We start from the raw sequence: 15676 nt of genomic DNA, 5'->3' as shown, positions 1-15676 counted from the left end.
TTATCTCCAATTATCCACCAAAAATCTGAAAGTAGAGGAATGGCTCAAGTGATAGAGTACTAGTCTGAAGCAGAAAATAAATCTAAGGGACTTTGACCAGGCCCTGAGTTTAAGCCCCAGTAATAGCATGCACACACACACACACACACACCTTTCAACGTGTATTTCAGGATTTCTTTTTGGATATTAAGTATCTACAAAAGACTATTTCCTCATGATCCATTTCACATATGATACAAACTGAAGTTACATGAAATATATCTATCCTTCCCACATGTGCCTATTATATACCCTAATATTTTCTATTCTTTTCTCAAATTGACTTCAGTTTCTTCCCCAGTTTGACACACAACCAAAACTTCTTTAATATATTTTTATTGTTCATAAAATTAAGTCCACTTCCCTTACCTCGTGCTAGAAAACCCTGATGAATATGGCTCCTGTATATCTCTTTAAAAAAAAATATGTGTGGTACTAGGGCTTAAACTTGAGGCATGGGTGTTGTCCCTTTCAATGCTGGCACTTTACACCATGAGTCACAGCTCTATATCTGGCTTTTTTGGTGGTTAATTGGAGATAAGAGTCTTCTGGATTTTTCTTCTCTGGCTGGCTTTGAACTATGATCCTCAGATCTCAGCCTCCTGAGTAGCTAGGATTACAGTTGTGAACCACGGGTGCCTGGCTTGAAATTGTTTTAAGAAGAGGGATGGGGGCTGGGGATATGGCCTAGTGGCAAGAGAGCTTGCCTCATATACATGAGGCCCTGGGTTCGATTCCCCAGCACCACATATACAGAAAACGGCCAGAAGTGGCGCTGTGGCTCAAGTGGCAGAGTGCTAGCCTTGAGCAAAAGGAAGCCAGGGACAGTGCTCAGGCCCTGAGTCCAAGGCCCAGGACTGGCCAAAAAAAAAAAAAAAAGAAGAAGAAGAAGAGGGACGGAAGGATAAGGAAAAATGATAGAAAGGGTAAAGTTGATGGGATACTGTATATACCCGTATGGAAATACCACAATGAAACTCCCCTTGTACAAGTAATGTATGCTGATTTTTAAAAATCCTAAAAAAGATATAATTAACAAAAACAAAAAGCAGAGAGACAGTGAAGTAAAGTAAAATGACAGGAAAGTGAAGATTGTAAATGGTGCTGGCCTAAACTAGGGTAATAACTGTAGAATTGAAGAGATTAAATAAAAAAGATTAGCAACACATTCCAGAGGTAAAGACAGGGTTTGGGCCAGGCACTGGTGGCTCACGCTTGTAATCCTAGCTACTCAACAGGTCAAGGTCTGAGGATCACAATTTGAAGCCATCCTGGGCAGGAAGGTCCATGAGACCGTTATCGCCAATTAACTACCAAAAGCCAGAAGTGAAGCTCAAGTGGTGGAGTTTTTACCTTAACCAGAAAAAAGACAGCACCCTGGCTTATAGTTCAAGCCCAGAACTGGCACACAAACAAAGACAGGACTTGGTAATTTCATGGAAGGATGGAATTACAAGAGCCAGGGTATTGCTCAGGTTTCTACTTTAGGGTTATTCACTAAGGTAAGATACAAAGGACAAAACAGTTGCAGAGGAGGATGCCCTGAGTTGGGAAAAGCTGAAGTTTTAGGTTTCTCTGGGATATTCAGCTAAAGCGGTCTAATAACCAGCTGAATGAATGAGTCAGGAGACTCATTAAGTCAGGAGACTTAAGATATTGGTATACGGGTCATCTATTAAAAGCCTATAATTGGAGTTTGATAGACAATAAAAGAGCAAAGAGAGGAAGGAGGAAGAAAAGAAGGAAGTAGAAGAGGAGGAGGACGAGGAAAACAAGGAGGAGAGGAGGTAGAGGAGGAGGTGGAGGAAGAGGAGGAGGAGAAGAAAAGACAGAGAAGGAAGAGAAGAAGGAGGAGAAAGAAAAGGAGGAGGATAAGAAGAAAAGACAGGAGGAATAAGAGAAGGAGAAAGAGGAGGAGGAGGAGGAGGAGGAGGAGGAGGAGGAGGAGGAGGAGAAGAAGAAGAAGAAGAAATGAAGAAGAAGAAGAAGAAGAAGAAGAAGAAGAAGAAGAAGAAGAAGAAGAAGAAGAAAGAAGAAGAAGAAAAAGAAAAAGAAGAAAGAAGACACAGGAGGAGGAGGAGGAGGAGGAGGAGGAGGAGGAGGAGGAGGAGGAGGAGGAGGAGGAGGAGGAGGAGGAGAGGCAGCAGCAGCAGCTCAAGTCAAAGACCCAAAGCAAACCAATATTAGAGGTTGGACAAAGAGGATCCCAAAAAGCAAAAGGGAATCACCAAGAAAGGAGAGAAACAAGGGGAATATAATGGCATGGAAGTGATTTAAGAAGAAAAAAGTAGCCAGGTGCTGGTGGCTCATTCCTGTAATCCTAGCTAATCAGGAGGCTAAGATCTAAGGATCATGGTTCAAAGCCAGCATGGTCAGGAAAGTCCATGAGATTCTACAATTTAGTACATAAAAAAAGCTGGAAGTGGAACTGTGGCTCAAATGGTAGGGTGGTAGCCTTGAGCTCAAAATCTCAGGACAATGCCCAGGCTCTGAGTTCAAGTCCTAGGAAAAGGAGGAGGAGGACAAGGAGGAAGAGGAGGAAGAAAAGGAATTAGAAAGAAGAAGGTAACTATACCTCCTTTGCACAGTACCTTGTCAATAAAATTTAATTAATATAAAAAAGAAAGAAGGAAGAAGAAGATAGTTGCTGCTACTGCCATATGCCACCCAGAAGTCAAGTAGTATAACCTCTGAAAAGATTGGAATGATGAGCTCCAGTGGCTCATGCCTATAACCCTAGCTACTCAGGAGGCTGAGATCTGAGGATCAAAATTTGAAATCAGCCCAAGCAGAAAAGCCCATGAGATGCTTAGCTCCAATTAATCACCAACAAAACAAAACAAAACAAAGGAAGTAGAGCTGTGGCTCAAGTGGAAGAAGACTACCCTTGATCATAAAGGCTCAGGACAGCACCCAGGACCTGAGTTCAAGCCCCAGGACCTGCACACACACACACACACACACACACACACACACACACACACACACAGAGAGAGAGAGAGAGAGAGAGAGAGAGAGAGAGAGAGATTCTATTGGATTTAGTAACCAAAACTCTGGCAGAGTTGGTAAGAGAGCAGTTTCAGTGAGCAGCTGAGGGGTTAGAGTGGGAGGTGGGAAAATAAAGATAGTTGAGTGTAGGAAAGTCTTGAAAAGTCTGTATAAAAAGAAAAGAGACAGGTGGTTGGATAAAAAGACATTTTGGTAATTGCTTGTCTTTAGACAATATATTCTGATTCTGTTGAGGAGCAAGAGATAGATGTCTAAACATGGTGGCAAGAAGTCAGGCACTTCCTCTTTGATGGCTTGTTTACTATGTGGAATAGGATGTAAGGATCATCTGCTGAGTGTTAGAGGGGTAGATGGAAAAATTAGACAACCAAGGAGAGGGAAGGTTTTATATGACCACTGTGGAGAATAGGAGAGGAAAAACTGCCTTCGAAGCGTTATGGGTCAGCACTGATAGCCTCTTCGAAGCTGGAAAATGGTTTACTGTGGCACATACTTGTGAAGTTGAATAGTTTTCTCAAGCAGGGTTTAGCTGCTTGGGCACAGGCATAGAAAAGATGGACAGTTGGACTGATCCAAGTTTGGGTGGGGAACTGAAGGTATTGGTAAGGGGCCATGAGGTCTGGAAGAGTATCAAAGACAGGTCTGCAAGACCTTAGCCCTAGGGAAACTCTAGAACATGTGGAAAGGCTTCTGGAAAACAGGGTGATGGGAGACCTGAAATGGGACAGATGGACAGATTTAGGAGGTTGAGCCTAGAAACGCGTGGGGGGGGAGCCCAGGGAGAGATGGGAAAGGCAAGCTGATGGGTGAGGTGGTGGCGCGGGGGGTGGGGGGACGAGGGTTTATAAGGAGCCTGAGGGCCTGGAGGGTGTTTGCAGTGTGAAGTGAATTGGCCCAAGAGAGGGGGCGTGGTCAAGTGCAAATCCCGGGCGAGGGGGTGGGGCCCCGGTAACTGGGTCCCAGCGCCGCTGTGGCTGCGGCTGTCTCAGCGACGGCTCCCGCCTCCCCACCCCCCTTCCCAGGACTTCTTCCCGCCTGCCGCAGCAGAGACCCAGGCTGAGGACGGTGGGGCCTGATCGAAGCTGTTCCTCTGCCCCCATGGCTGGAGCTCCGTCCTCCCAGACTGGCTGAAGGCGACCCCCGCAGCTCCAGCGCACGGCGCACACGCGCGCCCCCAGGCCATCGCGGTCCTCTCTTCCCTCCCTTCCCCTCCCCTCCTCTCGCCTCCGCCCCCAGTCTCCGCTGCGGCGGGAGGAAGAACCCTTTCCGACCAGCCAGGAGAACCCAGATCGATTCCCATTCGGGGAGAAAGAAGAGCCATACACTCTGATCCCACTGGCTGCTCGCCCTGGAGTCACGGAAGTGGCTCGCCGTCCATCGGAGAGCCCGCGCCCACTGCAGCCCCCGACCCTTACCCAGCCGCAGCCGCATAGACAGCGCTCCCCAGCGGCATCCCTTCCCGGCCTCGCCGAACCCACTCCCAGCTTGGCGCTAGGGCCGGCGATGCCTGGCAAGGCAGCGGCAGTGGCTGCGGCTGCTGCTGCTACTGCCATCGCTGCCACGGCTGCTGGCTCGGGTCGGGGGCTCCAGTCTCCGCTGTGGGGCTGAGCCCGCAGCCCCGCCCCCCGAGCCTGAGGCCGCTGCTCCGCGGGGCGCCGGGCCTCCTCCGCCCGCGCCTCCGCCCCAGGAGCTGGAGCCAAGCGGGGAGCCCGGGCCCCGCGCCCAGGCCCGGACCATGCTTGGCCACCGAGCCCCGGGGGGCGCCGGGCCTTCGGATCCCGAACACCCGGCCCCGAATCCCCCCGGCGCCGCTCCACTGGCCTGTGCCAACTCGGACCCTGGAGCTTTGGAACCCCGACTGCCGGTGCGCCGAGGCTCAGGCTCCGCTCTTGGCGCCCCCCTGGATCCCCAGTTTGCCGGACCCTCGGATGTCTGCCTGGGTGCTGCTCCAGGCCTCCGAGTCTTGCCCTGCGGCCCCAGTCCACAGCACCACCGGGCCCTGCGCTTCTCCTACCACCTGGAGGGCTCACAGCCTCGGCCTGGTGAGTGATCCAGACAGCATGGGAGCCGGGCCATGGGCCTGGTACTGGGAACGGGTCCTTGTTCTGGGGCGCTCGCTTTAAGCTCCGCGGCGGAGCTGGCCTGCTCACCCTGGCCCCTTGGGCCCTCTCAATCCCCATTCCCTCCCCTCATTTCTGGGCCTTCCGTCCAGTCCAGTCCTTTCAACCTCTGTCTCCTCTCCTGTCTCCCTGTGTCCTCCCTCCCAACCCCCGCCTCCCGCCAACCCCCGTGGCTCCCTTCCCCTATAAGCATTCCAAGAAAAGGGGGCCGGATTGCAAGACCGCAGTGAGGATGCCGTTGGGAAACAACAGGGGTTTATTTGGGGGAATAGAGGAAAAGAAATTTCCTATTAGTCAACCACCTACATTGTGCATGGCACTATACTGGGTGCGTTGCATAGGCTCTCATTTCAACCTCAGGAGCCCTCTATGGAGGTATCATTAGCCACATGTTGTAAGACAGGAAATAGGCTCAGAGAAGTCAAATAACTTGCCCAAGGTCACACAGCTAGTATGGACCCCAGGATTCAAAAGCAGATCTGAGTCCAAAGCCTGTGGTCTTTCTGCTTCCCCAAACGGAGGCTGGAGATAATGGAAGTAGTGCCAAGCCTTCTGCTTATGTGATTTTCTCCTGTACTACTCAACAGCCCTGAAGTATGAGTGGAAAAAAGAGAGAGAGAGAGAGAGAGAGAGAGAGAGAGAGAGAGAGAGAGAGAGAGAGAGAGATGGTGGATTGATCCAAGACTGGGGTTTTGCCAGGTGTGTGTGGCGGGAGGACAGGGGAAGGAAGGAGTAGAAGGTGCTGATGGGAGAGAGAAAGATGGGGGAGATCAGGCTAGCGAGGGCTGGGTGGTAGGGAAGACAGCAGAAAGGTCAGAGGAAGCAGAAGGCAGTTAAGCAGAGCAGGCAGGCTGCTGGGCCAGGAGGTTGTTTGTGAGGATAAATCAGAGTAGTTACTGGGGTTTGCAAAGGAGGAGCACAGATCTGGGGAGGCATTTGCACTGCACTGCCCTGAGTTTCTGAGGAGCCTAGTGGGACTCCTCCATCTGGGGGATGTTTCCATGTAGGCCGGAACCCAGGAGCCATAGTAAAAAAGACAGTGTGCATCTGCTCTACCTTTTACAGGGACTGAGCCTCTAGAGGCTTCTGTGGCTCACAGCCCCAACTCCACAGGTCATTGGGACTGTAGCAAGAGTAAAGCAGAAAGTGTGTGGGCAGGAGGTGCCTGCCCCCTTACTTGTGTTCTTGGGCTAGTTATGGATAGAACCTCTGGGACATTTCAGATGCTCCCTCCTTATAGGCTTGTGATAGCCAGCTGATGACAGGCCCTTTTCATGCTATGCCTGGCTTCTTGCTTCTGCTGCCTTTTCAAACTCCCCTTGACAGATGCTGGGGGTGGGGGTGGGGGTACTCATACTCACTTTACTGTAGCACAGTCTTCCAGATCCCCAAACACCCACAACACTCCCACTACATGGGTCTTTGCATTTGCTTTGCCTTCTGCCTGGTAGCTTTCCCCCCAGCCCTCCCACCTGGCTTGCTCCTCATCTTTCGGGTCTCAGCTCAAATATCACCTCCTAAAGACCTTCCCCACCATTTTTAAATAGGGCCTCTTGTGATTCTCCCTCACAGCTGCCAGTGTGCTTCGATCCTTGCATTTTAATACAATCTGAAGTTACTCTGTTGGATTTATCTCCTTGTTTATTGGCTGCCTTTGTCTACTTGAGTGTGAACTCCTTGAGGGCAAGGGGATGGAGCCTATTTTGTTCATAATCATATCCCAAGCAACTAGCACTGAGCTTAGTATCCAGTAGGTACTCAGTAAGATCTTGTTGAGTAAATACCAGAACAGATACTAAGGGAGCAGAATAAATGCTCAGTAACTATTGAAGAGAAGGGCACAGAGTTCCTGCCTTACTTGTACTCTTGGTCTAGGAAACAATAGCTGGGAATGTCTAGGCGTCTGGTCTCCAGTGTCTCTAATCCATACTTGGTGGTAATCTTTTTTTTTTTTTATTTTGCTGTTACTGGGACTTGAATTTAGGGCCTGTGCTCTTGCTGAGTTTTTTTCCTATGTAAAGATGGTGCTGTACCACTTGAGCCACACCTCCACTTCCGGCAGCTTTTTGCTGGTTAGAGCTAAGAGCCTCAAAGATTTGTGTACCTAGACAGGCTTTGAACCAGCATCCTCAGGTTGTTGTTTTTTTTGCCAGTCCTGGGGCTTGAACTTGGGGCCTGAGCACTGTCCCTGGTTTCTTTTTTTGCTTAAGGTTAGCACCCTACCACTTGAGCCATAGCTCCACTTCTGGCTTTTTCTATAAATATGTGGTGCTGAGGAATCAAACCCAGTACTTCATGTATGTGACGCAAGCACTTTACCACTAGGCCATATTCCCAGCCCCTAAGCCAGCATCCTCAGATCTCAACCTCTTTAGTAGCTAGGATTACAGGAATGAGCCACCAGCCCAGCCTTGGTGGTGATTCTGAGTATGAATTCCTACTCCCGGGGCTGGGGATATAGCCTAGTGGCAAGAGTGCCTGCCTCGGATACACGAGGCCCTAGGTTCGATTCCCCAGCACCACATATACAGAAAACGGCCAGAAGCGACGCTGTGGCTCAAGTGGCGGAGTGCTAGCCTTGAGCGGGAAGAAGCCAGGGACAGTGCTCAGGCCCTGAGTCCAAGGCCCAGGACTGGCCAAAAAAAAAAAAAAAAAAAAACAAGAATTCCTACTCCACCGATCCTTCCAAATTACAAATCACAATACCTTCCCCACACCACTTCCCTTTTTTCTCCCCCACAAAGCAAGACAATGTGAACTCTCAGGATCCTTTCCCCAGTAAAATCCTTGCCTCTGTAATTGAGTGGACGAGATATTTTTGTCTTTAATTCCAAACAAAGATTGTCAGGGAAAGACCTAGTCTCCCATTGAACCATTCCAAACTGACTCACTGTGTGACCCCTGGTTCACTCACTGGAGTGAAACTCAATTTCCTCACCTAGAAAATTCTATGAGGAGTCTCTCTCTCTCTCTCTCTCTCTCTCTATATATATATATATATTTTTTTTTTAAAGCCTGCAGCTTGCAACATGGTATAAATCTTCAGCAACCAAAAATTCAAGAACTAAAATAAAATAATAAGAGAGAAAACCTTGTGAGGAGGAGGAGGTGGAGGAATTACTCAAGCCCTGGCAAGGCGGTCACTGGGCCATGTGATTCACAGCAGCATGGGTTGTGAGAGGCCTGCCTCCCCCATTGCCCAGCCAACCCAGGGGTGGGCACAGTGACTTACTTCTCTCTCCATGGGACTTTCCTATAATTGGCCCAAAGAGGGCAGGGCTGGTGGTTGGATGGTGTGTGTGTGTGTGTGTGTGTGTGTGTGTAAAGTGGGGAGAGGTATTCCTGAACTTCAATTAAAGGGTTGAAGCATTTTTATCCACATGGTAAGATTTTCCTGTGCCTGCTGGCTTCCTCTCACAGATTACTGAAGCCTTTAAATTGAGCTGCTACCCTGGGAGCCTACTGGCCCATCCTGGCTAGGAGAGGGGACTTTTAAAACAAATTTTAAGTTATTTTACTGTTATTATAAAAGAGGTACTTATGGGTTACAGTTATATAAGTCAGGAGTACATTTCTTTTCTGGACAGTGTCACCCCTCTCCTCACTTTCTCCCAGTTTTTTCCTCCAGTCCTACCCACAAGCTGCAGTTCATTTTCTACACAGTGTCTAGTGAGTACCACTGTTGCATTTGTTCGCCCTTTGTCAGGAGAGGGGGGGCTTTCTACAATAATAATTATATCTTATCCCTGTGGAGAATCTTCAATTGCCTCCAATTCCTTTCTGTTTTAGTTATCCTATCCCATTCCTGTTAGCGGGAGGGACCATTGGTATTATGCCTATTTTCCAGGTTGATAACGGCCTAATGCTTCTTTGGGTCCAGCCTAGGCAGCAAAGTCTGTGAGACTCTTTTTTCCCAAGTAATCATCAAAAAGCTGGAAATGGCCAGGTGCTGGTGGCTCATACTTGTAATCCATGCTACTTAGGAAGCTGAGATCTGAGGGTATGGTTCAAAGCCAGTCCAGGCAGGAAAGTTCATGAAACTCTTATTTCCAGTTAACTACCAAAAAGCTGGAATGGGGGTGTGGTTCAAGTGGTAGAGTGCTAGTCTTGAGCAAGAACAGCTCAAGGACAGCGGCCAAGCCCTAAGTTCAAGCTCCAGGACCAGCACACAAAAAAGCTGAAAGTGTGGCTCAAGTCATAGAGCACCAGCCTTGAGTGAAAAAAGCAAGAGTGTAAGGCCCTGAGCTCAAGCCATAGTATTGGTACAGGCATTCGTGCATGCATGTACACACACACACACACACACACTCCCACACACAAACACAACACATTGCACCTGATGCTAGAACAGTTTCATGGGTATTTTGGGAAACTGAGCCAGTGCAGGAGGAAAAGAGTTAAATTTGGAACTGGCAAAGTCCTCAGATACCACCTGGTCTTGGGTTTCCTAAACCGAGTGAGCATCAGAATCCCATGTTGACCTTTAAAAAATTATTTCTCTACATCTTCTCTAACATCTTGGAGTTAGAAACTAGGAATCTAGTTTCAAAAGATTCCAGGTGACTCTGATGCATGCCTTAACTCATTTTCCAGTTGACACAGGAATGACCCAGGGAGGCACTTTTTAGTTATTTAGTGAAATAAGTCCAGGTCCAGTTCAGGAAGGTGGGGAAAGAAGGATTTAAAAACCATTTAGGACCTGGAAGCTGGTGGCTCAAACCTGGAATACCTAGAGCTACTCAGGATCTGAGATCTGATGCTTACCCTTTGAAGCTAGCCCAGGCAGGGCTAGCTGAGTCCCTGGGACTCTTATCTGTAAGTAATCATCAAAAAGCCAGAAGTGCAGCTGTGGTTCAGTGGTAGATTGCCAGCCTTGAGAGAAAAAGCTAAGCAAGAGCACAAGGCTCTGAGTTCAAGCCCATTACTGGCGCTCACAGGAAAAGAAACATTTGTGTACGATATAGACAGGCCTTGGTAATGTGGTATATATAGAAGCTGGGGAAGAAAATGGCACTGCGGTTCAGTTGGTAGAGCACTAGCCTAATGAATACCAAGTTCGAGTTCCTGTCTCAGACCAAAAAAAAAAAAAAAAAAAAAGAAGAAGCTGGAGTGGAGAGAAAATACAGAATGTCTATGAGTTGCTTTCTAAAACCCACCACAGTAATCTAATGGATGATAGTGAGGCATCTATCCTCAAGAGAAGGAACAGAAATAAAGATAGCAAGTTATATTTGAGGTATGCTGAGTTTGAAGAACCTGGAGGGGGACATTGAGGCGATGACCAGCAAACGTGGTTGTAGGTTGAAATGTTTGTGACTTTTACCATCAACATATATGATGGTCCTCATGGTGGCTCATAGGGAGAGCGTTCATGGTCTAAGGTCCATTGGCATCAGTTTTTGTGTGTGTATGCCAGTCCTGGGGCTTGAACTCAGGGTGTGGGCACTATCCCTGATCTTCTTTTGCTCAAGACCAGCACTTTACCACTAGAGCCCCAAATTCTACATCTGGGTTTTTTTAGTAGTTTATTGGAGATAAGAATCTCACTGACTTTGCTGCCTAGGCTGGCTTCAAACCGTGATCCTCAGATCTCAGCCTCCTGAGTAGCTAGGAATATAGGCCACTAGTGCCTAGTGGCCATTGGCATCATTGAAGATAGTAAGCTCAGTAGAATCATTCAGAACATACATTCACTACTTACTCAAACTTTGCCTTAGAAATGACTGTTGGGAAGCCAGGCACCAGTGGTTCCCACCTGTAATCCCAGTTACTCAAGAGGCTGAGATCTGAAGATATAGGTTTGAAGCCAGCCCAGTCAGAAAAGTCCATGAGACTCTGACCTCTAGTCACCAAAAAGCCAGAAGTAGAGTCATAATTCAAGTGGTAGAGCACAAGCCTTGAGAAAAAAGAGCCATGCAAGAGGGTAAGGCCCACAGTTCAAGCCCCTAGAATTGGTGTGTGTGTGTGTGTGTGTGTGTGTGTGTGTGTGCATGTGTGTACACACACACTCACAGTCTCTTTGAGGCAACAACTTTTAAAGCATTATTTGTGTGGAGCTGAGACCCCTTTTATGTACTAGAGTTGGGGGTTCTCTGATTTTTTCAAAGAACTGAGGAAACACTGAAAGACAATTAAATATTGGTAAAGTAAATGTGTGTGGGGGGGTCCTATTCTAGGGCATCCTAAGAGGATGCAGATGAAGTTTGGTTGTAGAAAGGAGAAGGAGGCCCCTAGGACAGGAATGGGTATTTGTATAGCAGTAGTTGAGATTACCAGAATGTGTTTGAGAGGGGGAAAAAGATTTAGTTCTTTGTCGGGTGGGACCTTCTAAACACATATTACAGTTTGTAAAGATTCTGGATGGCTGTGTTACAGACTTCCCCAGACAGGACCAAAGGAGTTTATGTTTCCACTGAGAGGGATGGGGCTCATAATCCTGGATACTCTGGAGACTGAAATCTAAGGATCATGGTTCAAAGCCATCAAAGACAGACAAATATGAAAGACTTATCTCCAGTTAAACAGTAAAAAAGCCTGAAGTGGGAAATGGAAGTGATAGAGCTCCAGCCTTGAGTTAAAAAGCTAACCAAGAGCACAAGGCCCTGAATTCAAGTCCCAGTACCAGCACACAAAAAAATCACATGCTGAGTCCAATGGCTCACACCTGCAATCCTAGCTACTAGGATCTTAAGTATGAGGGTTTTAAGCCAGCAGGAGCAGGAAAGCCAAGAAGACTTTTGTTTTTGTCACTTAGGGGGCTTGAACTCAGGCACTGGGCACTGTCCCTGAGCTGTTTTTCTCAAGGCTAACATTTTACCACTTTGAGCCCTAGTGCCACTTCTGGTTTTCTGGTAATTAATTGGAAATAAGAGTCTCATAGACTTTCCTGACTGGGCTGGCTTTGAACCATGATCCTCAGATCTTAGCCTCCTGAGTAGCTAGGATTACAGGAGTGAGCTACTGGTGCTCAGCTTCGTGGAACTCTTATTTCTAAGGAAAGTCCATAAGATTCTTATCTCCAATTAACTACCCAAAAGCCAGAAGTGGACATGTGACTCAAGTGGTAGAGTTACAGCCTTGAACACAAAAGCTCAGAGACAATACTCATGCCTTGAGTTCAAGCCCCAGTACTAGTGCACAAAAAAAAGCTGGTAGTGCAAGGCTCTGAGTTTAAGTACCAATGCTAGCACAAAAAAGAAGAATTGGCTGGGTGCTGGTGGTTTATACCTATAAACCTAGCTACTCAGGAGGCTTAGATCTGAGGATCAAGGTTGAAAGACAGCCTGTGCAGAAAAGTCAGTGGGACTTTTTAACTATCAAGTAGTCAGAAGTAGAACTGTGGCTCAAGTGGTAAAGCACTAGCTTTGAACAAAAAAGAAAAAGTCAAATAGAAAGCATGAGGCCCTCAGTTCAAACCCTAGTACTGACATAAAAAACAAACAATAGAAATTTCCCAGTGTGCATAGTTGGCACTTATCCCTCCTCACACTCTTCAGCCCTCTCTGGTATCCTGTCTCTGGGGGAGGGCCCACAAAAGGTGAATGGCAGCTAATAGGACCCTTGGACAGACACAATCTATGGCTATAGCTTTCTGGGGACCAGTGAGTTAGATGCCTTAGGCAGATGTGGAGCTGGCCAGATGCTGGCTGGGTGGAGCTAAGACCTGTCTGGAATGAGGGCAGAACGCACAGTCTGCTATTGGCTAGCCTCTCTTATTGAAGTTCCCTCATCTGAAGAGAGCAGATAAGTTTGGAGCAACCGATTCACCCTCAACCTGGAAGGCATCACACCTTTAGAACACATGGAGACAAGGATACAGGGCAGCAGACAGAGAGGAGTCTCAACCTCCCTGGCTCTGTTATTGATTGATTCTTTGTGTCTCCTGACCTTCATTTCTGCTTAGGGAAATAAAGGTTTCCTCATTTTCACATTGTTCATACATTTGTCAGGCATGTAATTTGGCAGCCATAAACACTTGATGAACAAATAGGGCCCAGTGGCTCATACCTGTAATCCTCGCTACTCAGGAGGCTGAGATCTGAGGATTGAGATTCAAAGCCATCCCTGGCAAAGACTGTTTATTTTCTTTCCTTTTTTTCTTTTGGTCAGTCGTGGGGCTTGAACTCAGGGCCTGGGTGCTGTCTCTGAGCTTTTTCATTCAAGGCTAGCTAGTGCTCTACCACTTTGAGCCACAGCCCCACTTGTGGTTTTCTGGAGGTTAAATGGAGGTAAGTCTCACAGACTCATCTCATGATATTGATCCTCAGATCTCAACCTCCTGAGTAATTAGGATAGCAGGCTGGGACTCTTATTTCTGATTAACTACCAAAAATCCAGAAGTAGACTTGTGGCTCAAAGTGTTAGAGTGCTAGCCTTGAGCACAAAAGCTCAGGGACAGTACCCAGGCTTGAGGATCAAGCCCCAGGATCAGCACAGGAAAAAAAAAAATAGGAGAGGGGCTGGGGATATGGCCTAGTGTCAAGAGTGCTTGCCTTGTATACATGAGGCCCTGGGTTCGATTCCCCAGCACCACATATACAGAAAACTGCCAGAAGTGGCGCTGTGGCTCAAGGGCAGAGTGCTAGCCTTGAGCAAAAAGAAGCCAGGGACAGTGCTCAGGCCCTGAGTTCAAGGCCCAGGACTGGCCAAAAAAAAAAAAAAGGAGAGAGAAAGGAGGACATTTCTTTAACATGTCCATTGAGTGCCCACTATGTGTTGGAATGAATCAGTGCTAGCTGTCGGGTATACCTGACCTCAGGGATGAATTCTCAGAACTTTAGAGGCTACCAGAACATAAGGGAAGGAGGCAGGAAGGTCCCTGTGTTGAAACCTGAAGGATAACATAAGAGTCCAGAGGTAAGGGGAAAGTAGAAAAGCTGTTCAGTCCCTGGGAATGACATGTGCCAAAGCCCCAGGGCGGAAGAAAGCACTTTCGAGGAACAGACAAGAGGCCATTGTGGCCTGGGGGTGGGGGCAGGGAAGTATTTCTTCACTTAGGCCAGCTTTGTCCCTCTGCTCAGGAGTTTGGAGTTCATCCCAAAGGCAAGGGTTGCCCATGGCAAGGCTGAAGGAATTGAAAGGGACTGGAAGAAGGCCCTGAGGATGGGAGGAAACGAGTAAGGAGGTTGGGGGCCTGTAAGTGTGTAGCTTGCAGAGTCCTCAGGATTTGGGAACTCTGTGAATAAAGAGGTGATGGAGGAGTGGTGGAGAACACCCAACTGTGACTTAGGAAATTGGTTGATTAGAGGTACTGTTTCTGGGATGGGGGAAGACCAGAGATTGGGATAGGGGTGTGCTTTCTTTAGGATGTACGGAGTCTGAGGAGGTGTCTAATGGAGTGAGGGGCAGAGTGAGAAATCGAGGAGCACAGGTGTGGTTGAGAGCTCCAGTGACTTTGTCTGTCTTAGCTTCCCCTTGGCCTAGGCAGGGAAGGGGTTAAGTCACCAAAGGAAGGGGCCTTTGGAGAGCGGGGAAGGCAGGACTGGCAGGGTTGGCCCATGGGAGCTACAGCTGGCAGCTCTTCCGCTGGGCCTGCTAGGCCCTTGCCTTGTTGAGCCACACTGCTGTTGCCACAGCTGCCCACACTGGGCCTTTGCCTTCACCTTCCCTGCTTTCCTTCCAGCCTCATCCCAGCTCCTCTGGTCCAGGCCTCCCTACCTAATGCATTCCAGCTGCCCACCCCGTGGCAGATGAGGGGGGGGCAGGAAAGGCATGGTCTCACTGTGCATCATTTAGGGCAAGTCTCTCTGTTTCACTGACCTCTCCTCTTTGGGAAGCAGAATACCTTCAGAGAAGGTCTCTGGACCTTTGTCTTTGGCAGTGGGGAGAGCCCCTCCCCCCAGTTCTGCCACTTTGTGAAGTTTCAGGTGACTTTGAGCCAGTCACCTCAGTTCCTCACCTGTAAAGTGGGCTTGTTCACTCCTCCGCCTAGGGCAGTAAGGATTGAACTGCTGTCAGCCAAGTTCACAGCCTCAGGCAGCACATATTGTAGTCATGTCCAGTTCTTGGCCCAGGCCTGACCTTTTGTTCCTGTCCCACTGCCTCTCTGTGCCTGCCTCCTCCAGTTATTCTCAGGGCCTACTCAGACTTTTTTTTTTAATCTGTCTCCTTTCTGACTTGTTCTTTCCTTCTGTCTTCCTCAACGGATGTTGCTGGGCCTCTAGTTTTCCTGTCTCCTTGCCCAGGCCTCTCATGGATGACACGGGACATGAGTGGGCTTGGAGGTCCCTGAGGTAGAAGCAGAGACCATCCCCCTAGTAGCTTTGTCCTCCCAGGAGGGGAATCCCAGCCAGCGTGGCAGCCCCAGCACTGGGTAATTACTGCCCCCAGTGCTCCCTGTTGCAGCTCCACTCCCTTCCCTTCCTGTCCTCTGAAGTCCCCAGCTCCTCCCAGGGGTGGAGCTACACCCCCCCCCCCATGTCCTTCTCTGGCCTGTGGTCCAGAGAATCTAGGAGGAAGTGGCCAGCCTTCACAACAATCAAGCGACTGGAGCTGGAAGAAGGACCAAC

The 15676-nt window shown here is 48.5% G+C and overlaps 1 protein-coding gene across 1 annotated transcript in view; it reads left to right on the top strand.

The window, feature by feature from the left end:
- Positions 1-4092: 4092 nt before the first annotated feature.
- Fgd1 (FYVE, RhoGEF and PH domain containing 1) overlaps positions 4093-15676 on the top strand; it is a 61395-nt gene continuing 49811 nt past the window's right edge. Inside the window, exon 1 of the mRNA XM_048336096.1 lies at positions 4093-5090. Within this exon, the coding sequence (XP_048192053.1) occupies positions 4784-5090 (307 nt within the window). The 5' untranslated portion in view covers positions 4093-4783. The remainder of the gene's footprint in view (positions 5091-15676) is intronic.

This window comes from Perognathus longimembris, chromosome 28 (assembly GCF_023159225.1).
Source record: "Perognathus longimembris pacificus isolate PPM17 chromosome 28, ASM2315922v1, whole genome shotgun sequence".
NCBI lineage: Eukaryota > Metazoa > Chordata > Mammalia > Rodentia > Heteromyidae > Perognathus > Perognathus longimembris.
This window is presented reverse-complemented; position numbering and strand designations above follow the sequence as displayed.